Source organism: Lepidochelys olivacea (genome assembly GCF_965140295.1).
Source record: "Lepidochelys olivacea isolate rLepOli2 genome assembly, chromosome: 9".
Taxonomy (NCBI): Eukaryota; Metazoa; Chordata; order Testudines; family Cheloniidae; genus Lepidochelys; species Lepidochelys olivacea.
In genome coordinates, this window is record NC_140419.1 from 7393086 (window position 1) to 7416219 (window position 23134).

Sequence of the window (23134 nt, forward strand, 5' to 3'; positions counted from 1 at the left end):
CTTGGAGTCCTGTCTCCCACCCACCACGCTAATCACTGCACCGTCCCCCATCCCACCCTGCACGGCTGGGGTCTTCGAGTGCCAGCGGGGGGCTGGAAGCCCCTGGCATTGGAAGGCGGTGGTGGGGGGAGAGCAGGGAGCACCAAGGGATATTTATTCATTGGCTGGAGAAGCCCAAGTGGGCCGAGGAGCTAATGCAATCCAAGTGCCCATGCTCTTTCCTGGCAGGGGCTGGCGCTGCTGCAGCCTGGACTCTGAGTCACTGGTGCCCCCCACAGGTCTGTACTTCATGTCTTCAGAGCGCTGCACGGGCATAGCCATGCCAGCCCAGGGCTCCCTGGGACCGGCCAAGCAGCCAGCCAAGCACAAGCAACGGGCTGGCTGAGCAAAGGTGGGTGCCCGCCCCAAAGCCCCACTCCAGCACTGTAGGCAAACCTGCTGGGGAAGGCTGCCAAGGGGCCAGGGGACTTGAAAGGATGTGCGGGCACCTGCGCCTGGAGCCAGAGGGACTGTCAGCGAGCGTGGTGGGGGGTGGGCAGGGGGAGCCAGGGAGAGCAGCTGCAAGGGTCCGTATGACTGGAGCGGGGCTGAAGGGCAAGGGACTGGGATCCCCCACCACCACTAGGGACAGCCCATTTTGGGGGTGGGGAAGAGCTCATTTGGGGCGGGAGTAGGGTGGTCAGGGAGCCGAGGGCTTTGGGTGGCTCTGTGCCCAATGCGTGAGAAGAACTGCTCCCCCCAGCAGATGGCCAAGGGGGTGCCCTTGGAGTGGGGGGGGGGCTGGCGTGGCTGCTGCAGGGGCCGAGGGCACCACAGGGCAGACCCAGGGGGTTTGAGAGTGGCACCCTCCCAGCAGCGAGGGTGGGGCTGGCTCACGGAGGGACAGCCAACCACGGAAAGAGCCTTCCCTGAATGGACCATCAGACCCTACCCAGTGCTTGTGCCCTGCCCACTGCCCTGAGTGACAGGGCACTGTATGGACCGGGGCGGAGCAGACGGAGAGGGCCAAGAAGCCCAGTACCACCCTCCCCTGCTCACACAGGACTGGAAGCTAGAATCTAAGCCACCTCCATGTGCGGGTGGGTGGATGTGTGTGTGGCTATTTTCCCCACTGCCCTCTGCTGGATAGAATCAGAACTGCTCACCCACGTCAGAGGCCCCGTACAGTTCACAGCTTGTGGAGACTCCCCCGAAGAGGCTCCAAGTTCTCTCCCCGGCCACACCTTAGTGACGCTGTATCTGGCCCAGGCCCACAGGGTGGCTGCACAGCAGATGGCTAGGGGGGTTCAGAGCTGTTCCCCCAGGGAAAGCCCAGGCAGGGTAGCAGGGAGTGGCTCGTGCCCCGGGGACTGCTCAGTGCCCCTTGTGTGGGCCTCAGTCCCTGCTCCTGGGGACAGGTGCACAGCATAAAAACCACCCACACTGGTGGCTCTCCTGGCTGCCTTTGTGGGGTGGGGCTGACCTGACACGCCCCTTCCTTCTCCCATGGACTGTGCTGGCAGTGGGCTGCCCCACCCCAATGAGACGGCAGCCAAGTCAGCCCCATACAGCACTGTCCTGGGCGCTGTCTCGGAGCATGGGATGGCTTCAGTGCTCCTCCTGTTAACCTGGGGGGAGGAGCATCCCAAAGGGCCAGCCCCCCGTCGTTCTGCAGTGGGATCCCCACTGATCTAGGGGGCTGGGGGAGGGATATTCCCAGGGCCTAGACCCTGTCACTCTGTGGAGTTGTGGGGGGATCCCCACTTATCTAGGGGGTTGGGGGAGGGGTATGCCCAGGGGCCAGCCCCCCTGTCGCTCTGTCGAGTTGGGGGGGATCCTCACAGACCCAGGGGCTCGGGGACGGGGGGCACTCACCGAAGATGTCGTCCTTGGCCAGGGCGTAGAGGATGCGGGAGGCCCCAATCAGGTTGCTCATGGAGGCCGAGAGGGTGGACGAGTAGATGCCAATGATGACAAAGGGGGGCCAGATGTTGATGTCCCGCAGGAAGCCATAGTCCTTCTGGAGCAGGGTCCTGTCGACGGGGCGAGAGGGGTGAGCTGGGGCAGCTCGGCGAGAGCTTGGGGGCACATGCCACCCCCAGCGGCACCCCCACATGCATGCCGCAGGCCAACCAGCCACCCTTGCACACTTTGCCACGTGCACACCCGTACGTATGCCAGCACACACCGACACGCCCTGCACACGACATGCCCAGGGGCACACCCACATATGCCAGCACGCACCGACACGCCCTACACATGCACATGCCCGGGTCACAATGAGCAATTAACCCACCCACCCCACACCGGGCCGTGCACAGGCAGGGTGAAGAGTGGCTCCAGCAGCTGGTCTGTGCCCCCCTCTGGCCAGGACGTCTCAGGGAGTTGGTGGGGAAGAGATCTCCCCCGAACCCTCGTACCAGCTTCTGCCTGGGTCCTTGGGCCCCCTTAGCAGCACCACAGCCCCCGCTCCTGGAGCCAACCCCCTCCCCCGGGGCACCTCTCCCGCACCAGCTGCCCTGCCCGATGGGCAAGATGAGGACAGAGGCCATGGGAGTGGGGGAGCCGGTGTAGGGGCTGGGTGTCCACTGTAGGGGGGCGCCGTATGCCTGGCAGGGCTGGCCCAGGGAAGCAGGAAAAGCAGACGCCAGGAGGATCCAGGGGCAAGTTGGCCGTGGAGCTCGTTGGAGAAGCAACGATGCTAAGAGCAGCCATCAGTGCAGAGCCAGCAGCCCTGGGCAGACACAGCGTGACCTGGCACTGGCCTCCCCACCCAGCTCCAGCCTGACCTCGCTACACCCCCCTTCCCCGCAAGGCACTGCCCAGCCGCCTGGCGCCTGCGCTCTGCCCACGCTTCTTGGACCAGAGCCATGAGCAGAGCTGAAGAGGAAATCTGCCCCATCTCCCCCGAGGAGCCAGGCGCAGCCACCCCCCAGAGAGGGGAACTGGAAAGCTCTGGCTGCAGGACAGACACACCTTGCTACTCCATCACCTACACGGAGGGGTTTGTTATTGCAGGGTCTCTCCCAAGCACTGTGTTTATTGTTTGTTAGTGCGGGGGCCATCATGAGCACTGTGCAGGCGGGTGCAGTAGGGTTGGGGGTCCCCAAGGGGACAAGGAGATGGGCACGAGGGGGGGGGCTCCCCAAAAGGCCAAAGGGCCAGGTTTGGGCACATGGGGAGGGTCCCTGATGGGCCGAGGGGCAAGCACGGGGTTGTGTGTGACAGGCCAAGGGGGCAGGTGCAGAAGGGTCCCCGACAGGCCAAGGGGATGGGGGCAGGAGTGGGGGGGGGGCCCTGACAGGCCTTGGGGACAGGCACAGGAGCACGGGGGGTCCCTGACAGGCTGAGGTGGTGGGGGCCAGAGCAGGGGGGTTCCCTGACGGGCTGAGGGAGCGGGCATGGGGGTGCCCTGCCCAAGCCCCTGAACACTGCAGCCCTTGCAGAGCTCGATTCCTTCAGCGGGGCCCCCAGGCGGCTCACTGGTAATTGCTCTCCCAGCCCATTACCGTGCCAGGGCCCAGCAGAGCCAATTGCTACCATCAGTCTCCCAGGAGGCAGCGGGTCGGGCCAGGGCCAATCGATAGCAAAGCAGTTACGGCCAGGCTGGCAGACGGCTCGTGCTGGGCGCTGGGTTAATCAAACCATCCAGCCCCAAGGCAGCTGATTTCCAGGAAGACCTAAAACACCCCCCCTTTCCCCACCCTCATGCTAGCTCCGCAGCAGGACCAGCTCTGCTGGGGCACGTCACTGGCCAAGTCCTGTCCCGGAGCAACGATGGGGGTGCACAAAAGACACCGACAAATCCAGCCTGGCATCGGAGACAGGGTCAGGGACACAGGGATGGAGTGCCTGGGATCAGGCTGGCACCGGGTGGCGCTTCCAGCCCGGGGTTTGTTTTGTAAAGGCGGCAGGGCGAGGAGCCCAGGCCACGCAAAGTGGCCTCCCCAGCATGGCATCACGCCCATCCCCGCGCACAAAGCACAGCCACCGGCGGGCAGATCAGTGGCTCCAACACAGCCCTGCCGGTGGGGCAGCCTGCTGGGCCCAGCTCCGGGCTCCCCAGGATGCTGCCCGAACGCTCTGCCAGGGCCAGGCTCCGCTCCGGGGGAGAGACACGGGCAAGGGAACCTGCAGATTTTACCTTCTGCACATCAGGGTGTACCCCTGAGTGACGCAGCTGGGCGGAGTGCCCCAGGGCTGGGCTGGCAGGGGGCTGCGGGTCAGAGCTGTGTGGGGGCTGGATGAAGCAAGACACCACGTATGCCGTGTCTGGCTGAGGCGGGCGCCCTGTGATTTGCATCACACTGGTGGCTGGAGTCTCTAATACTCCCAGGGAAATCGCAGTGGGAAGGGACATCCAGGTAACTCACCCGTCACTTGCAGAGTCAGAAAACCAGCGTGGGAGAGACCTGGCCCCGCCAGGCCTCTGTGTCCGCTCCTAGACATGTGGATTTCAGGGCTACTCTCTCGGAGGCCCTGGGAACCCCTCCCCTGGGGGAGTATGGCCAGGCCAGCTTGCGGGCGAAAGGAATATCCTTTCTGAGGCAGCATCCGGGCTGGGGCATCAGCTCTGGGGTCCCACAGTGCCCAGTTATGGCCTGTTTGCCCTTTGGATGCCCGCAGGGTAGCACTATTGCTTGGTAGGAACATCCCGGGCCACGGGCCCCACTGCAGCCAGCAGACACAGCCTCTTGGCAGATTCCTGCTGCTGGCACGAAGGGTGGGTTCTCAGAGCCGCTCGGCAGCCAGAGCTGCCTGGCCACGAGCATTTCATTGTGGGTTGGAAGCCACAGGAGCCATCGATCAGCTGGAAGCCACCTACTCGGGGTTTACGAGACAGCGGCCCATATAGCCCCGCAGCAGCCAACTGACCAAAACTCAGAGAGGAACTAAGCGGGGAAGGAGCCATTTGCCGATGCTTTACAAGGATACAAATGGCCCAGCCTTTAATTGGATTTTAACTAGAGTCTGAGAGCAGGTGGGAGATAAATTAGCCCAGATCTGAAACCTCAGTGTGTCTGGCAATTAATACCTAATTATCTGGAAATTGATCACCTTGTTCAGAGTGGCAGCAGAGCGGATGGTCCAGTGTGGGGGCCCAGGACAAGCTTCCCCCACCCCGGCTTGCAACACACCCACTGGGGAATCCTGGCCAAGCCCCACTGCTCTGGCTGGCTGCCCCCTGGCTGCATTTCAAGGGCTGGCTTGACCTGCAAGGCAGTGAGGGTGGGGGGGGTCGCCTAGCCTCTCACCCACCAGGCTGGACAGCTCCAGTTCCATTGTACGGGGCGTTTGCACCAACCCTTGGCAATCAAAGTCCTGCCTTCTCCACAGGGACAGGAGCCCCCCAGGACCTCTCCCTTGGGGCTGGTTTGCCCCGAGTCTTCGTGCACTGCCCGATGTCCTCCTCCCCAGAGCAGGCTGCTGCCCCTAACCTGCCAAGTAGCACTGCTCGGGCGAAGGAAGGGGGTGTGGTGCCTGCCAGCAGGGGGCGTTGGGGAGGTGCCCCCGCCAGGCAGGCCCCAAACGGGCAGGATGTGGGAGGAGCTGTAGAAAGAATGGTTGGTGAGGCCACCCTAAATGAGAAGAGGATTGTTTTTGTGTAGGTCCTACCTAAATAGCAGCTCCTGCAGGCTTGTTCTCGAGGCTGACAGAGCCAAGTGTGAAACCTCGCCCTCCCCTGCCTTATGCTAGCCTATCTCCCCTGTATGGTGGGGGAATGGGGGCGGGGGGAGAACCCGCAACTGTAGGCTCCAAGCCAAGCCCAGAAGTCCTCACACGGGACGGGGGTCCCATGCCAGCCCAGGGCTCGGCGGAGCTAGGCTGCCAGGGCAAGGCTCCCAGCTACCCCACCCCGGGGGGAATGGTCTCCAACAGGGAGCAGCCCCCTTCCTGGGGAGCCACGGGACTTACAGCAGGGCTGAGTCAGACCTATTATCCCTAGTGACTAGAGGGGGAAACTGAGGCAGAGCCTTGTCCGTGGCAGCGGGGGGGGGGGCGGGCGCTGGAGGTAAATCACAGCCCCCAGGTTTCCAGCTCCCCATCATGTGCTCGCTCCTGACAAAGTCTGGTCAGGCCAGCCTCTGCGGAGCTGGCCCGCTGGGCCCAGCTCTGAGCAGCGAGCAGGCTGGAGCTATCCACCGGGAGGGAGGCTGGGGAGGGGAGTGGGGGCCCCCCTAGGGGAGCCAGAGGGCTCTGGGGGGCAGGACTGGAGCCAGAGCCCCCCCTCCCCCAATGTTATCCAGCAGGCACAAGGCCACTGCCCTGGATCTCACTGGTGGAGCTGTCCCTCCGCACAGCCCCTGGCATTGCCCAAGCTCTGCTGTGCCGTGCCCGCTGCCTGCTGCCAAGGCACTAGGTGCCCCAACATCGCTCAGCCAGTGACACCCCACCCCCGCACTACCCAGGGGTTGGGGGCAGGGATGGGGCCCATGCCCTGGGACTGTCTCGCTAATTAGCTGGGGGGGAGGGGAGGCGAGCGAAGCCCACGACCCATTCCTGAGTAGCAGCCCCACACCGGCCTGTCCCCTGTCGCTCTGAGCAATGGCTGTGCATTAAGATATTAGCTGCTGACAGCTATAACTCTCCCGATTCCTGCCAGCCGCCTGCCACCGGCCCGATTTATGGCACCACTTTCCAGAATGGAAAATTAACAGCTGAGCCCGGGGCGTGCTCCGGGCAGCCCCCGGGGCCGGCACAGCAAGGCGGGCCCTGCCCGGCAACCCTGCGGGGCCCCAGCTCCAGGACGGGGAGCGCAGCTGGACCAAGCAGGTGCTTCCGAGCGGGCTGCCATTGGCACAGCGGCATGGCATGAGCTTATGATGGGGCCCGGGCACCCAGTCCTTGAGAGCTGCAAGCCCAGCGCTGGGAGGAGCAGGCCCCCAATGGCTCTGGGTGACCCCAATCCCAGGGCCTCCCAGCCCGCCCATGCCTGGCTGCCTGCCAGCCCCAAATCAACACGGCTCTTCTGCAGGTGGATTGCTCACCAGCCCCCTGGCCCAAGCCAGCCTGCGGCCCGTCAGCTCAGCCTTCCCTGGGCTCCGGCTCCACTCCGCCCTGATAGCTGGGCTCCCCCGCACCCGCTGCCTCCAGGGAGCTGGGCTTCCGGCAGCCCCCCACGGCACTGCAGCCCGCTCGCCCCGGCGGGGGCTGGCGCGGGCCGGGGGCACGTACCTGTCGCAGGTGCAGCAGAGTGTGACGGCCAGCAGGTTGTAGATGACGTAGGTGAAGAGCACGGCGGCGATGGTGCCTCTGGGGATGGAGTAGCTGGGGCGTTTCAGATCCCCTGCGGGGGGAAAGCGAGGGGACGCCGTCAGCCCTGCCCCATGGCCCCCGGCCCCCCTGGCCTTTCCCCTCCCCCGCCCGCCCGGCCCCCTCCTCACCAGACATGTTGGAGCCGGCCATGATGCCGGTGCAGCCGTTGAACATGACGGCAAAGACGGTGCTGAAGCTCATCAGGCGCCCCGTGGTGTAGTCCACGCCGTAGGCGGCTGCCGGGACGGAGGGGAGAGGTGAGGAAGGCCCAGCAGCCCCAGCACCAAGCCCCCAACGCAGGCCGGACCATGGGCACCGGCTCTGTCCCCCCACGACCCCCGGCTTGAGCGCTGTGTCAGGCTGGGCTGAGAGCGTTGGGCAAGGGCGGGGCTGAGGTCAGCCCGGCAGACAGCTCTCTGCCGAGCGAAACTGGCATGGGAGCCTGCTGGGTGCGGGGCAGCACCACTCGGGGCACAGCCCTGGGGGGGCCGCGGCCGCGCTGCCAGGGAGCTCCCCAGTGCAGCCATGCTGGCAGGGTGTAGGGCTACCCTGACAGCTGGGGCGAAGCCAGGGAACAGCCCCTGCCATCTGCCTCTAGTGGCACCAGGCAAGAGCAGATTGCGGGCACGGCCATTCTGGCAGTAAAGCTGGAAGACGGCTCATGGCCTGGGCCTTTAAGGGCTGGGGGAACTGTAACTCCCAAGGTGAGTCCCAGCAAAGTGCCAGGCTCTGCTGGGCAGGGCAGGCAGAACTGGACGGGATAAGGTGTGCCAGGGGGTTGGGGGGAAGCTGGGGGCAGGGTTAGGTGGGGAGCCTGGAGGTGAACTGGGGGCAGGGCCAGGGGCCGAGTGGGGTGGGAGGTTGCTGGGCGGGGTTGGGAGGGCTGGGTTGAAGGTTGCCAGGAAGGGTCAGGTGTGTGGTGGGCAGGCTGGGTGAGGGGTTGCTGGGCGAGGGGTGATTGGATCGGGCAGGCTGGGTGAGGGGCTGCCACGCAGGGTCGGGCGGGTGGTGGCCAGGCCGGGTGAGGGGTTGCCGGGTAGGGATGGGCATGGGGCGGTCAGGTTGGGCAGGCCCGGCGAGGGGTTGCTGGGCAGCATCGGGCGCGGGGCGGTCGGGTAGGGTACGCCGGGCAAGGGGTTGCCGGGCAGGGTCAGGCATGGGGCGGTCTGGGCGGGCAGGCCGGGCGAGGGGTTGTCGGGTGCGGGGCAGTCTGGGTGGGCAGGTCTGGGCGGGCAGGCCGGGCGAGGGGTTGTCGGGCAGGGTCGGGCGCGGGGGGGTCGGGTCGGGCAGGCCGGGCGAGGGGTTGTCAGGCAGGGTCAGGTGCGGGGCAGTCGGGTCGGGCAGGCCGGGCGAGGGGTTGTCGGGCAGGGTCGGGCGCAGGGCGGTCGGGTCGGGCAGGCCGGGCGAGGGGTTGTCGGGGAGGGTCGGGCACGGGGCGGTCGGGTCGGGCAGGCCGGGCGAGGGGTTGTCGGGCAGGGTCGGGTGCGGGGCGGTTGGGTCGGGCAGGCCGGGCGAGGGGTTGTCGGGCAGGGTCGGGCGCGAGGCGGTCTGGGCAGGCAGGCCGGGCGAGGGGTTGTCGGGCAGGGTCGGGTGCGGGGCGGTTGGGTCGGGCAGGCCGGGCGAGGGGTTGTCGGGCAGGGTCGGGCGCGGGGCGGTCTGGGCAGGCAGGCCGGGTAAGGGGTTGTCGGGCGTGGGGCAGTCTGGGCGGGCAGGCCGGGTGAGGGGTTGTCGGGCGCGGGGCGGTCTGGGCGGGCAGGCCAGGTGAGGGGTTGCTGGGCGAGGGGTGATTGGATCGGGCAGGCTGGGTGAGGGGCTGCCACGCAGGGTCGGGCGGGTGGTGGCCGGGCCGGGTGAGGGGTTGCCGGGCAGGGATGGGCATGGGGCGGTCAGGTCGGGCAGGCCGGGCGAGGGGTTGCTGGGCAGCATCGGGTGCGGGGCGGTCGGGTTGGGTACGCCGGGCAAGGGGTTGCCGGGCAGGGTCAGGCACGGGGCAGTCGGGTCGGGCAGGCCGGGCGAGGGGTTGCCGGGCAGGGTCGGGCGCGGGGCGGTCGGGTCGGGCAGGCCGGGCGAGGGGTTGCCAGGCACCGTTGGGCGCGGGGCGGTCGGGTCGGGCAGGCCGGGAGAGGGGTTGCCGGGCAGGGTCGGGCGCGGGGCGGTCAGGTCGGGCAGGCCGGGCGAGGGGTTGCCGGGCAGGGTTGGGCGCGGGGCGGTCGGGTCGGGCAGGCCGGGCGAGGGGTTGCCGGGCAGCGTCGGGCGCGGGGCGGTCGGGTCGGGCAGGCCGGGTGAGGGGTTGCCGGGCAGCGTCGGGCGCGGGGCGGTCGGGTCGGGCAGGCTGGGCGAGGGGTTGCCGGGCGGCGTTGGGCAGTCTGGGCAGGCAGGCCAGGCGAGGGGTTGCCGGGCTGAGGGCAGAGCCGGACGGTGCCCACCTGCCAGGTTGCCCCGCAGGGTGGCAAGCCGGAAGCCGGTGAAGGAGCCATTGACAGCCAGCGAGCCGTTGCCCTGAGGCAGCGGCACCACGGTGGGGCCCACGGCGAAGAAGCTGACGAAGACGGTGACCAGCACCAGCATGACGATGAGGAAGATGAGGAAGGTGGCCTTGGCGTAGATGGAGGCACCCACCAGGCAGACCAGCAGGCAGACCAGCAGCAGGGCCGTGCCGTAGAGCAGCTCGTACCAGTAGCTGCGGGGCAGGACCTGGAAGCCGCTGCCCATGGTCTGACCTGCCGGGAGATGGGGCGGGTTAAGGGGCCCAGAGTGGGCATGGCATGGGGGCAGCTCCCCACACATCCCCTGCCTTGGGACGGGAGCGCAGGCTTGTGCTGGGGCTGCCAATGGGGGAGCCAATCCATGCCAGCCTGAGCCCTGGGCATGCCAGGGTGGGGGTTACCTTCACCCCTGCTTCAAGAGGGCCATCACTGCCCCGGCACAGGTAGGTAACCCGGGTTGGGGGGGGCATTCCTACCTGGGAGTGGCAGGCTCCTTGGGGCATTAACCTTTCTCCTCCCCCTGCCCCACATCCCTGTGCCAATGGGGCTGATCAGAGAGAGCAGCTGGAGGGCTGGTGCAGCCAGGAGGGGAATCGGCAGGCAGCTGCCAGGGGCCTTCCTGCACCTCCGTGGGCCACGTGAGGGGTAGCTGGAGTCCAGGGGCCATGGGGATGGCAGCCATCCACACCCAGCACAGCACTGTCGCTGCCAATAGCACCAGCAGGTGGCGCTCAGCCCTACGCAGCGTAGTCCCCGGCTTTGGCAGCCCCACGGCTGCCCTGCCATGCCCGGCTCCCCGGGCTGCTCCCCCCGTACACCATGCATGGACAGAACCCCACAGGCGCCTGCAGGTAAGGCCGGACAAGCCCTCTTTGTAACAGCAGGGGAAACTGAGGCACAGAGCAAGGCAGGGCCTTGCCCAAAGTCAGGGAGGGAGCCAATGACAGAGGCGGGCAGGGACCCAGGCGTCCAAGACCCCTGCTTTCACCGTTCGCGCAAGGTCCCCTCCCTGCAGGGTGGTTCGCGGGCAGTCTCCTGGGGTCTAACAGCAGCCTCGCCCACTCCCTGGCTCCCTCTCTGGCTACGTGGGGAACTGCAGCCCCCAAACCAAGGAGTAGCTCTGCAGGCCCATGAACCCCAGGCGATGCCCCTACCTCAGCTCTGGGTGGGGGAGCACTGCCTCCAGCCCGCCCACCCACCCTGGGCACCGGCACAACGGGGGGGGCTGGAGCCAGGATCAGACGGGCCCATCCTGGGGCAGGCAGTGGAGGAGGGATTGACCGGGCAGCCGAGCTGGGCTGTTGGTGGGGAGGGAAGGGGGACCCCACTTACCTAGAGGGATCCCGAAGATGTCGACGATGGCCTCCACCAGCCCCAGGATGTACAGGGCGCTGCCGCAGACGTTGGCCAGGAAGAACATGATCCCAATGCTGCCCCCAAACTCGGGGCCAAGCGCACGGCTGATCATGTCTGCGCTGGGGTCAAGGAACACCAAGGGTGCGGGGGGATCCCAGCGTCAGCAGCTCCTGCCCAGCCCCCCGGGCCTGTGGGAGCCCAGGGAGATGCTGGCCACGCAGGGCCAGGCGCTGGCAACAGCCTGACAGGCCTTGATTCCACGGCAGGAGCCGGCCCATGGCACAGAGTGTGTGTGTGGGGGGGTGTCCCTGTGCCCGGCACAGCGGCTGCCCTGGGCGTGGCACATTCCTAGCGACCTGGATCAGCTCCCAGCTGGCTGCAGTGAGCAGGGCAGGAGCCCAGTGCCCTCAGCTTCCCTTTTCTAAGGCACTTCCAGTTAAAGCTGGTGAGGATTTCCCCTCCCCGCAGTGCCATGGGGACGCCTGAGGCCACCGCCCAGCTGGCAAGGGGGCACGTGCTGGAAAGAGGGGTGGGTGCAGAGAAGCAAAGCCTCTGGCTGGCAACCGGGCACAGCTTGACCCCACCCCAGGGCACACGGCTGCCAGCCAGGGGGCACGGGCTGTGGGGATTTCAGTCTGTCTGCAGAACCCCAGGCCTCGCCCCCCACAGCACGTGCCAGGGGACCAGCTCTGCCAGGCCAGGCTGCTGCCCCCCAGACCCAGACCAAGGGGAACTGGGCCGGATGGGCTGCCGAGAGAGAGGCAGCGCCGGGGCGGGGGTGCCAGGGAAGGATACAGTAGGCTCCGCCGGCGTCCAGCGCCCCATTGGTGGAGATGGCGCACACCGACAGCACCGTCATGCCGATGATGACGTAGGCCACCACGAACATGCCCAGTGCCTCGTACAAGCCAGCCTGGCCCACCACAAACCCTGCCGGCAGAGGGGGGAAGTAAGGGGAACGTGGCACGGAGCCCCCGCCTCCTCTCAGTTCCCTGTGAAGCCAGGCCAGCCCAGCCTGCCCCCGCCCCCCGGGGCAAGGGTGAGGGACATGGCGCAGGGGCCTTGGGCAGGCCAGGGATCTGTCCTCCCGCCCCAAGAACCTGCCCCCCATGGGCCTGCTCCCCCACTGTAGGAACAGCCTTCCAGCTAGAGACCAGTGGGGGACCCGCTAGGGACCTGATGCTAGGGGTGCTGGGAGCCTGAGCACCCGTCCCCGCTGTGCTGAACGGCCCAGCCATACTGCGCCAGCAGCTCCGCTCCAGGGAAAAGAGCAGTTATCAGAGCCCACGAGCTGCGGCACTAGGGGCTTAAAGCGAAGCACCAGGGGGATTAAAGCAACGCTCAGCCCCACGCGCAGGGAGAGCCTTTAGACAGCATGGGGGGGTGGGGGTACAGCGCCAGTGAAGGGCTGGGGGGGGACCAGCAAATCACCAGGGCGAGTCCCTGTACATCTACCCCGGCATGGTGTCCCCAGGGAGGGGGAGAGCCGGAGCAGGGAGGAATCCAGCCTCCAGCAGGGACAATGCCCTGGGCACTCCCTGAGCTCAGGGCGATTGGGGGAGGCTGGCATACCAAGCTGCCCACGGGCACTGGCATCTGGCCTCCCCCCCCCCCCGTGGGCTTTCTGCTTCAACCATGGCTATTCGGTGGCTGCTAAGTGCCTGGCCCCCTAAGGGGTGTGAGGGAGAAGCAGCTTCCATCTGGGGCTGCTGGGAGGAAGCAGTCACTGCCCCCACCTCCCGATCCTCCTCCCGTCATTGTGCCAGCCTTCCCCCCCCCTCACCATCCCAGACGCAGCTTGTGACGAAGTGGGACTGTTCTTAATGACAGGTTTCAGAGTAGCAGCCGTGTTAGTCTGTATCCGCAAAAAGAAAAGGAGTACTTGTGGCACCTTAGAGACTAACCAATTTATTTGAGCATAAGCTTTCCTGAGCTACAGCTCACTTCATCGGATGCATTCAGTGGAAAATACAGTGAGGAGATTTATATACACAGAGAACATGAAACAATGGGTGTTACCGTACACACTGTAAGGAGAGTGATCAGGTAAGGTGAGCTATTACCAGCAGGAGAGTGTGTGTGTATGGGGGGGGGGGGGCGACGACCTTTTGTAGTGATAATCAAGGTGGCCATTTCCAGCAGTTGACAAGAACATCCAAGGAGCAGTGGGGGGCGGGGGATAAACATAGGGAAATAGTTTTACTTTGTGTAATGACCGATCCACTCCCAGTCTCTATTCAAGCCTAAATTAATTGTATCCAGTTTGCAAAAAACTGCAATTCAGCAGTCTCTTGTTGGAGTCCGTCCCCAAGTTTTTCTGTTGAAGTATTGCCACCTCTAGGCCTGCAATGGAGCGACCCGAGAGACTGACGTGTTCTCCAGCTGGTTTTTGAATGTTATAATTCTTGACGTCTGATTTGCATCCATCCATTCCTTCACGCAGAGACTGTCCAGCCTGACCAATGTACACAGCAGAGGGGCACCTTGATTATCACTACAAAAGGTTTTCCCCCCGGCTGGTAATAGCTCACCTTAACTGATCACTCTGTGTTACAGTGTGTATGGTAACACCCATTGTTTCATGTTCTCTATGTACATAAATCTCCCCACTATATTTTCCACAGTATGCATCCGATGAAGTGAGCTGTAGCTCACGAAAGCTTATGCTCAAATAAATTGGTTAGTCTCTAAGGTGCCACAAGTACTACTGTTCTTAATGGTTCCTCTGAATAACGCGGGGGTGCCTCAGTTTCTCCATGCAGTTCTTAAGTATCTAGGTGGTGGGATAAGGGTGTATGATCGTTGCAGAGCCCTAGAGGGCAGGTGTGTGCAGGGGTCTGGACACAGAGAATGGCCGACACCCTGTTTCCTGGCAACGGATGGCCTGGGCCCTTCCCCCCTGCAAGGTGAGAGCTAAAGGGTTGGAGAACAAAGGAGTCAGGTGACCTCCTGGCCAGGGAAAGGGGAAAGCCCAGGGGAAAAGGGGCTGGAGAGAGTTTCAGTTTGGGGCTGGCTGGGGACATGGAGTGAAGTGCAGATGTGGTTGTCTGGCTCCCTGCTCCCCAAAATGGACCCGGCTGAGGGGTCCCGTTCTCTGCACCTACAAGCTCTGTGTTAGACCATGTTCCTGTCGTCTAATAAACCTTCTGTTTTACTGGCTGGCTGAGAGTCACGTCTGACTGCGGAGTTGGGGGCAGGACCCTCTGGCTTCCCCTGTACCCCGCCTGGGCGGACTCACTGGGGGAAGCGCACGGAGGGGCAGAGGATGCTGAATGCTCCGAGGTCAGACCCAGGAAGGTGGAAGCTGGGTGTCCTGCAGATAGTCTGCTCCCAGAAAGGAGACTTCCCCAGAGTCCTGACTGGTTTCGTAGGGAGCAGTTCCAGAGCATCGCCCAGGGAGTGCGTGACACAGCTCTTGTAGGTTTTGCTTTCCTGCGCTGGGCAAGGACGACACCCGCCCAGCTCCCTGCAGCCCCACGGCTGCTCCTGCTGGTACCAGCTACCTCTGGGCACCACAGGGCAGCTGCCCAGGAGGGAATCGCTGCAAGGAAACATCCAGCTGCTCTGGTGGAACATCAAAGTGAGACTCCCCGGACTTGGGTCACTGTCCCGCTGGGTCCCACATGTGGGCAGAGCACCACGGCTCACAGCACCAGGCAAAGCCAGATACCACGTGCCCCTAGGCTGCATTCACAGGCAGCGCCAGATGGAGCAAAGGGCGGAAGAGAACCGCTGCCATGCAAAGAACCCGGCGCACTCAGGCTCATCCCAGGGAATGCAGGAAGTGGCCCTGTTCCACAGAGAACTGAGACGGGCACAAAGCGGGCAAGTGATGCCACGTCCTCTCCTGCCCACCCAGCACCCTGTCAGCTTTAACTACGCACCAATAAGCTACCTGCATAATGAGCCCCCATATGAGAGTGGGCAAAAGGGACAGGCACCGTGACCCACCGCATGGAGACGGGACGGGCGTGTGACGAAGTGGGACTGTTCTTAAATGTTTCCTCTGAATAGTGTGGGAGTGCCTCAGTTTCCCCTATACAGCTCTTGAGTGTCTGGGTGGTGGGGTAAGGGTGTATGATCACTGCAGAGCCCTAGAGGACAGATGTGTGCAGGGGTCTGGACACAGAGAATGGCCGACACCCTGTTTCCTGGCAACTGATGGCCTGGCCCTTCCCCCTGCAAGGTGAGAGCTAAAGGGTTGGAGAACAAAGGAATCAGGTGACTTCCTGGCCCGGGAAAGGGACAAAGCCCAGGGGAGGAGGGGCTGGAGGGAGTTTCAGTTTGGGGCTGGCTGGAGACATGGAGTGAAGTACAGACGTGGTTGTCTGGCTCACTGCCCCCCAAAATGGACCCAGCTGAGGGGTCCCGTTCTCTGCACCTGCAAGCTCTGTTTTAGACCATGTTCCTAATAAACCTTATCGTCTAATAAACCTCTGTTTTACTGGCTGACTGAGAGTCACGTCTGACTGCGAAGTTGGGGTGCAGGACCCTCTGGCTTCCCCCGTACCCTGCCTGGACGGACTCGCTGTGGGAAGCGCACTGAGGGGCAGAGGATGCTGAATGCTCTGAGGTCAGACCCAGGAAGGTGGAAGCTGGGTGTGCTGAAGACAGGCTGCTCACAGAAAGGAGACTTCCCCAGAGTCCTGACTGGCTTCATGGGGAGCAGTTCCAGAGCATCGCCCATGGACTCCGTGACAGGGTGTCCCCAGCACAAATCCACCCCAGGGGCAGGCCAGAGGAGAGAGACAGCTCTAACTTCCAGGCACCTTTTGGGGGATCTTGGCTGCAACCCCGCTGAGCGTGGCTATGGCGCTGCGCCAGGTGAGACAGGGTGTTTGACGGTGCAGCTCTGAAAGGCAGGTTTACAATGCTTGTGGCTGCCTGCGCCCAGACCCTCTTAGTAAACAAGGAAGGGTTATTTTCTCCTTCTCATAACACAAGAACCAGGGCTGACCCAATGAAATTAATAGGCAGCAGGTTTCAAACAACCAAAAGGAAGTATTTCGTCAAACATCACACAGTCAACCTGTGGAACTCACTGCCAGGGGATGCTGTGAAGGCCAAAAGTATAGCATGGTTCAAAAAAACAAAAACAAAAACTAGATAAGTTCCTGGAGGATAGGTCCATCAATGGCTGTTAGACAGGATAGGCAGGGAGGTAACTCCATGCTCCGGGTGTCCCTAGCCTCTGATTGCCAGAAGCTGGGTGAGGGCGACAGGGGACGGGTCAGTCGATCATTGCCCGGTTCTGTTCTCTCCCTCTGAAGCATCTGGCACCGGCCTCTGCTGGAGGACAGGACACAGGGCTAGACGGACCCATTGGGCTGACCCACTGTGGCCGTTCTGATGCTCTACATGTATGTGACTCCCGTGGGGGAGTCGTCCCCAAAGGCCGGTGCAGAGGGGAAATTGATCCGGCAGCACTGACTGTAAACACCCACTGGGAAGGTGGGGCCTGGGCAGGGCAGTTTGAGGGATCGCGGGGACTCCGCCGAGCGCCCGAGACCCCCGCAGCCTGCGCAGGCCCCAGATGGAAGGCGCTAGGCAGGGTGAGCCTCTGCTGACAGCCCTGTTCCCACAGCCCAGGGCTACCCAGTCTGCCAAGGGATCCAGGCGAATCACACCCACCCCCAGGAAAGGGCCTGGAGACTCCAGCCAGGAAGAGAGGCCACGGCCATGCTGGGCACCTGGGCCAAGGAGCGGAAGAGAAAAGGGGTGGCGGGAGGGGAGATGGCCTGCCTGGGCCACGTCATTTCTGCACGGATAGTCAGCAAGAACTCAGAGACATCATGGAGAGGAGAGACCAGTTCAGTTGGGTCCTCTCCATGGGGTCTGGGATAACTCCCTCCCTCCCTCCCACCAACCCCAAACTGGGCCAGGATCACTCCCTCCCCCCCCCCAAATTGGGCCAGGATCGCTCCCCCACCCAACTGGCCCCGGCCAGGATGCTTCTCCCAGGAGTAATTCCCCAGTTTCAGATCTGACACCTGGGAGAGGAATGTGAGCTGTGACAGAGGCCTGGCCTAGCCAGGGCGGCCTGGCAATGCACTGGCCTGGTTCTCTGGGCAGGTGCGTGTGTAGTTACTGTTTGCGCAACATAGGCTGTAAAGTGCCATGTCCAGGCCACCTGTTGCCATGATCAGTGTGAGAGAGAGAGCACCACTGCCCTCTGCTGGATGGACTCAGAACTGCACACAGGAGTGGCGTCATAGGCCCCACGCCGCTCCCAGAGACTCTCCCTTTGCTCCAGAGGCAGAGGACAGAGCTTCTGGAGCAGGGGAAGCTGAGTTTTATCCTTGCCACCCCCAGGAAGTCATCAGGGGCCATGGACCAGTTACCGAACAGGCCAAACGAGCCACGCTGCAAGACCTGCACCGCCCAAGAGCAGGGCTCCCCTCCCCAAGCATGTTCTGGTATCCTGCTAAGTAGACTGTGACCTTCTTAGGGCTGGGCACTCTAATGGCCCATAGAGCCCCAGGCACGCCAGCAGCGGGGACTCAGAGGAGACCTTGCAGAGGGGTGGGAGGGAGCCGGCTTGGGAAGTGATGGAATGGGGGGGTGCCTGACAGTCAGGACAGCTTTATCCCTCCATGGCCGGGGAACAGAGCAAGACAGTGCAGAGCAATCGGCAGCTTAGATCTCTCCTTTTCCTGCGTGTTGCCCCCTCTTAATGCCCATTACCGCCACATCAGCCGGCTGCCTGGATAGACAGGGAGCACCGGGACGGAGGACGTAAGGCCACTGCGCTTCACTAGAAAGGTTCTCCCAAGCTGGGGAGATGATGGAACTAAAATCCAAGTCACGCCGGGCTCAGGCAGCCGGGCAGATGCAGGAAGCGAACCAGACAGGAAACCCACATCCCCCGAAGGGGAAGCAGCAGGCCATTGCGCCTCACCCTGAAGGCTACCTCAGCCAGGCTCCTGCACGTACGGAAGAGCTCCACAGTGACAAAGCCCCATGGTGAAGGAGCTGGCTCCCATCCTCCTGGAACCGACACACAGGATGGTGAGCGCTCCGTGTTGCCATCCCAGGATGCAGGGCGGCAGATGGTCTTGCCAAGTACACTGACCTCCCTTGTACTTAAGGCTTTGATGCACATGGCTTGACGAATTTAACAGACGTGAATCCTGTTTGCCAGAAGGCAAAGCCGGGGCGAGGCACGGCCCACAGCATCCAGGGGCTACACCCTGCTGAGGCACCATCCCCATCTCCCCCTCCTCCCCAGTTCCTTCTGCACCCCCAAAGCCACAAGATCAAACTTCAAGATGCAGCATCTAATCGGGGGGGGGAGGAGCTCCCCTTCTGGGTGCCCAGCTTCAGACACAAGGGCCTGACTGTCACCGGTGCCCATCAAAGCAGGCCCAGAGGGAGCAGGAAGCGCTCGGCACCTCTGACAAGCTGGCACTGTGGGCCCGCTCCTCCTCCACTCAGTTACACCAGTAGGAGCCAGGAACAACTCACAGAAGCCAATGGGACTGTTCCGCTACATGGCTGGGGCAGGCAAGATCAGAGACAGGCCCTGGGGGTCCCAAAAGAAGAGGCCACTGCTGCAAAATCAGCCCCTGGCATCTCTGCAGCCGGGCTCACAGCTCCCCAAGGAGCAGCATGAAGGTGACCCAGTGCTGGTAACTTGCAGGGCTTCCCCCAGTGCAGCAGTGTGAAACTGGCGAATTTCACACCCTGGAGCCCACTCCAGTCACATGCACATGGCTGTTCCCACCATACAGGCTAGAAACTAGCTTCTAAGGCTTCTGTTCTGCAGAAGCTGGAGGCTCAGGCCTGCCCCGGCCACAGCAAGCTTCCCTTTGGTCATAAGCCAGGGCAGAAATTTCCCAAGTTGGGCTTTAATAATTATTGGTGGGACGCGCTTGACAGGCACTCACAAAACGACAGATTAAGGAACCTAAATGAAGGAGAAGGGGGGGGGGGAAGGGGGAGGGTGAGAAAACCTGGATTTGTGCTGGAAATGGCCCAACCTGATGATCACTTTAGATAAGCTATTACCAGCAGGACAGTGGGGTGGGAGGAGGTATAGTTTCATATTCTCTGTGTATATATAAAGTCTGCTGCAGTTTCCACGGTATGCATCCGATGAAGTGAGCTGTAGCTCACGAAAGCTCATGCTCAAATAAATTGGTTAGTTTCTAAGGTGCCACAAGTACTCCTTTTCTTTTTGCGAACCCCAGAGAAGTGGATCTCGCAGGACTCAGAGCGTAAAACCCTTCGCCATTCAGTGTTGGCTTGGCTGCAGTTACAGTAATAGAGAAGTAAACAGAATTGCAGGTTGCCTGGCCAGCAGGATTTACTCTTGCATCTGCCTGGGTTTTCCTACCAATCCAAGACTCAGCACGGGGTGAGAACACAGGCTAAAACTGTCCCAGCGTTTTGGAAGAACTCCTCGGCACTGGGGAAGGCCGGAGTTTGCTAGGGTGTGCCCGCACAGCAGTCCCGGGGCAGCTCAAGTTAGATGTACCCAAAATGGCTTTAATCCAGCTAGCGGGTGTACAAACAGTGGCAAAGCTGCGGCAGCTCGGTGAGAAGTTACCCAGGGCTCTGCACGGTACAGTCCACCCCAAACCACACACTGCTATGGCTTCTCTGCTCCAATATCCAAGCTAGATAGATGAACCCCCACCCATCCCAGCAACCGTGGTACAGACACACCCTTAGACGGAGGTGCTACCAGAGGATCAAGCCTTAGCCTAAGGCTAACAGCATTTTGGGCTGTATAAGTAGGGGCATTGCCAGCAAATTGAGGGACATGATCATTCCCCTCTATTCAGCATTGGTGAGGCCTCATCTGGAGTACTGTGTCCAGTTCTGGGCCCCACACTACAAGAAGGATGTGGAAAAATTGGAAAGAGTCCAGCAGAGGACAACAAAAACGATTAGGGGGCTGGAGCACTGGACTTATGAGGAGAGGTTGAAGGAACTGTGGTTATTTAGTCTGCAGAAGAGAAGAATGAGGGGGGATTTGATAGCTGCTTTCAACTACCTGAAAGGGGGTTCCAAAGAGGATGGATCTAGACTGTTCTCAGTGGTAGCAGATGACAGGACAAGGAGTAACGGTCTCACGTTGCAGTGGGGGAGGTCTAGGTTGGATATTAGGAAACACTATTTCACTAGGAGGGTGGTGAAGCACTGGGATGCGTTACCTAGGGAGGTGGTAGAATCTCCTTCCGCAGAGGTTTTAAAGGTTAGGCTTGACAAAGCCCTGGCTGGGATGATTTAATTGGGGATTGGTCCTGCTTTGAGCAGGGGGTTGGACTAGATGACCTCCTGAGGTCCCTTCCGATCCTGATATTCCAGGATTCTATAGTCTAGCTAAGGCTCCAGTAGCTGACATGGTGTTAAAGATGCCAGAAGTGGATGGGGCCTGGCACTGGGGCTCCTGCCAGTGGGCATCTGTCAAACCCCATGGTGGAGCGAAGCCCTGGGTGTACATGAATGGAGACAGCGAGGCTAGGAGGAGTCAGGGGCAGCAGTGCTGGCTGACCGGCCTGGCAGAGCAGGGAGGGGGCACGGAAGGGAATGATTCGCAGCACAGCTTGGAAGAACCAGAAGTGGGGCAGCAGCCCCGGATCTCTGGAGGCAGACAGGTCCAGAAGGGGTGAGAAATACAGGAGGCTGGATTTCAGCCAAGTGAATTTGGGGAGGAGTCCGCTGGGGCAGGGGAACCGGATCCAGCAGCTTGTCTGTACGTAAGCCATTGTGGGTTCAGGCTCACTGTGTCACAATCCATCTGGAGGAGATTGGCTCAGGTGAGAGGCAAAGGGATGTTTTCTCGAACAGTCAGCCCTGCAAACCCAGCCTGGGCTCCCAGAGTCACGCTGGGCTCCCTCTGGCTGGGGCAGCGTCACCCACTGAACAGATCCTGCAGGATCGATTCTGCCCTTGGTTACACCCATGCCATCCCCCATTGTCTTCGGGGGTGGGGGGGGAGGTGGGAGACAGAATCCAGCCACACGTCTTGGTTTACACCCCAATCCAGCGACTGAATTTGCACAGGCTCAGGGGTCCGCAACACCTTAGCTGATGACCCTGCTACCAGAGGACAGACTCCAGATCGCTCTCCCATAGCGCCAGGGGCCAAGAACCACTCCTAGCAGGAGTGAAACACCTTTGGGCATCCCTGAGGTCCCAACAGATGTGAGGCGGATACTCCCTGAGAGGGGATCGCACTAGGCCGGTGGGTCTTTGCCCTTGTCAGGGGCATCCCACATGCCAACCCAGGATCGCGGTTCATGACCGCCAACTACGGGCATCCACCAGACCAAGGGGGAGACAAAGAGAAAATGGCACAGAGATGCCAGGCTGGGGTTTCCGTGACGACACAGTTAGACGTTAAGGGCTGGGAGCAGAAGTTCACAGCAGGTCCCTGAGCCTCAAACTTCACGAGAACCACACCCAGGAGCCAGAAAGTGCAACTGAAAAGCAGTTTTACTTCCACATGCCCAGCTGGAGAGGCTCCAAAGGGTGCTGCTCGCTCATTTCAGCCCAGCCCCCCCGGACAAACCCAAGTTTCTGGCGCTTTGTCTTTTCTCAGTTCTGGTTTGTATTTGTACTAGGAAGGTGGAGCCCAACCGCAAGCAGGCAGCAGTTCCCCAGCCACCAGCTTTGGGAGCCATTTCAGGCTCTGTCTCCAGCAGGTTCTGCCTGTGCCCACCCACCGTTCATGAACACAACCGGGGGCTTTCCTCCAGCAGGAGCCCAACATTCACCTGCCGGGTGGCACAAGGGAACTCTGCAGAGCCGGGCAGCTCACACCTGGACCATTGCGGGCTCTGGGCTTTATTTTCCCAGCCGCTAAAACTTGCTCCTCAAACTCTGGGAAAAGGCACCTTAGTCTTACAGGGCCTGGGCTTGAGGCAGGATCTTTGGCGATCCAGAACACTGGACACAGGCCGCTGATTTGGACAGGGTGCCAGGGATATCGGGGTGCTGCTAGACCAGGTTTGGGGATGTGGACGGAGGGCGGGGCTGGGGATGGTGGGGGAGGGGTTGGGGGGATGGTAGGACAGTGGGGAGCTGTAGGCGATGGGAAGTTAGTGGGGGTTACAGGAGCTGGGTGGGATGAGCGGGTTCAGAGCTGTGTGGAGATGAACTGGGGAGTTCGTGAGGGGCTGTGGGGCAGGTGTGAGGATACTGGCACCCTCATGCCCAGTAACCCCAGGACAGCCCATGGCAGGAAGGGGGGCTGAGAGAAGTTAGGTCCCAGGGTATAAGAGGATCAGGAGGATAAGGGCAATAGAATAGCTTCAGGGGGTGGTTACTGGAGTGCCAGGTTTGGGGGCTGGTTACTGGGGGGCCAGGCTAGGGGAGATCTGGTGTGAGGGTCATGGTTGGCTGGCTGGGTTAGGGGGTGGAAGGTCACTGGGGGGCTGAAGTTGGATGCAGGTTTGGGTGTTGGGGGGGTCACTGGGGGCAAGGGTTGGGGTACCCCTGGGAGTCCTCAGGGATCCCAGGTGGGAGGCAGGCTGAGGGGTCCCGGTTGAGGACCAGGCTGGGGGGGGTCCCAGGTAGGGGATCCTGGGGGCCCGGGCTGAGGGGTCCCTGGGGAGGGGGCAGGCTGAGGGGTCCCTGGGGGGCCAGGCTGAGGGGGATCCTGGGGGGCCGGGCTGGGGGGGATCCTGGGGGGCCGGGTGGAGGGGTCCCTGGGGAGGGGGGAGGCTGAGGGGTCCCTGGGGGGCCGGGCTGAGGAGTCCCTGGGGAGCCGGGCTGGGAGGGATCCTGGGGGGCCGGCTGGGGGGGATCCTGGGGGGCCGGGCTGGGCGGTCCCTGGGGGGCCGGCTGGGGGGCTGCCCGACTCACCGAGCCGCAGGAACAGCACCACGCTGAACATGGAGAGCAGGGTGGGCACCACCACGCCCAGGAAGGTGCGGAGCTTGCGGGAGCCCCGCGCCGCCGGCCCGGGCTCCTCCACCGAGGTGCTGCTGCAGAGGCGGTAGGTGAGCAGGGGGCTGCGCTCCGAGCCCGCCATGGCGCCGCCCGGCCCGACCCCAGCGCCCGGCCCGGCCCGGCCACCTCGGGGAGTCGGGGGCGGGCCCGGCCCG

The 23134-nt window shown here is 62.7% G+C and overlaps 1 protein-coding gene across 2 annotated transcripts in view; it reads right to left on the reverse strand.

The window, feature by feature from the left end:
- Window positions 1–23134, reverse strand: part of LOC311526100 (solute carrier family 12 member 9-like) — a 51152-nt gene extending 28018 nt beyond the window's left edge. The window contains exons 1-7 of one of the 2 annotated variants that reach the window (XM_084638800.1): window positions 22893–23134; window positions 11874–12008; window positions 11055–11192; window positions 9663–9956; window positions 7365–7472; window positions 7156–7267; window positions 1855–2012 (exon numbers count right to left, since the gene is read on the reverse strand). In XM_084638800.1, coding sequence (XP_084494926.1) covers window positions 1855–2012; window positions 7156–7267; window positions 7365–7472; window positions 9663–9956; window positions 11055–11192; window positions 11874–12008; window positions 22893–23061 — 1114 coding nt within the window. In that variant the 5' untranslated portion in view covers window positions 23062–23134. The remainder of the gene's footprint in view (window positions 1–1854; window positions 2013–7155; window positions 7268–7364; window positions 7473–9662; window positions 9957–11054; window positions 11193–11873; window positions 12009–22892) is intronic. The other variant, XM_084638801.1, reaches the window with a different exon arrangement.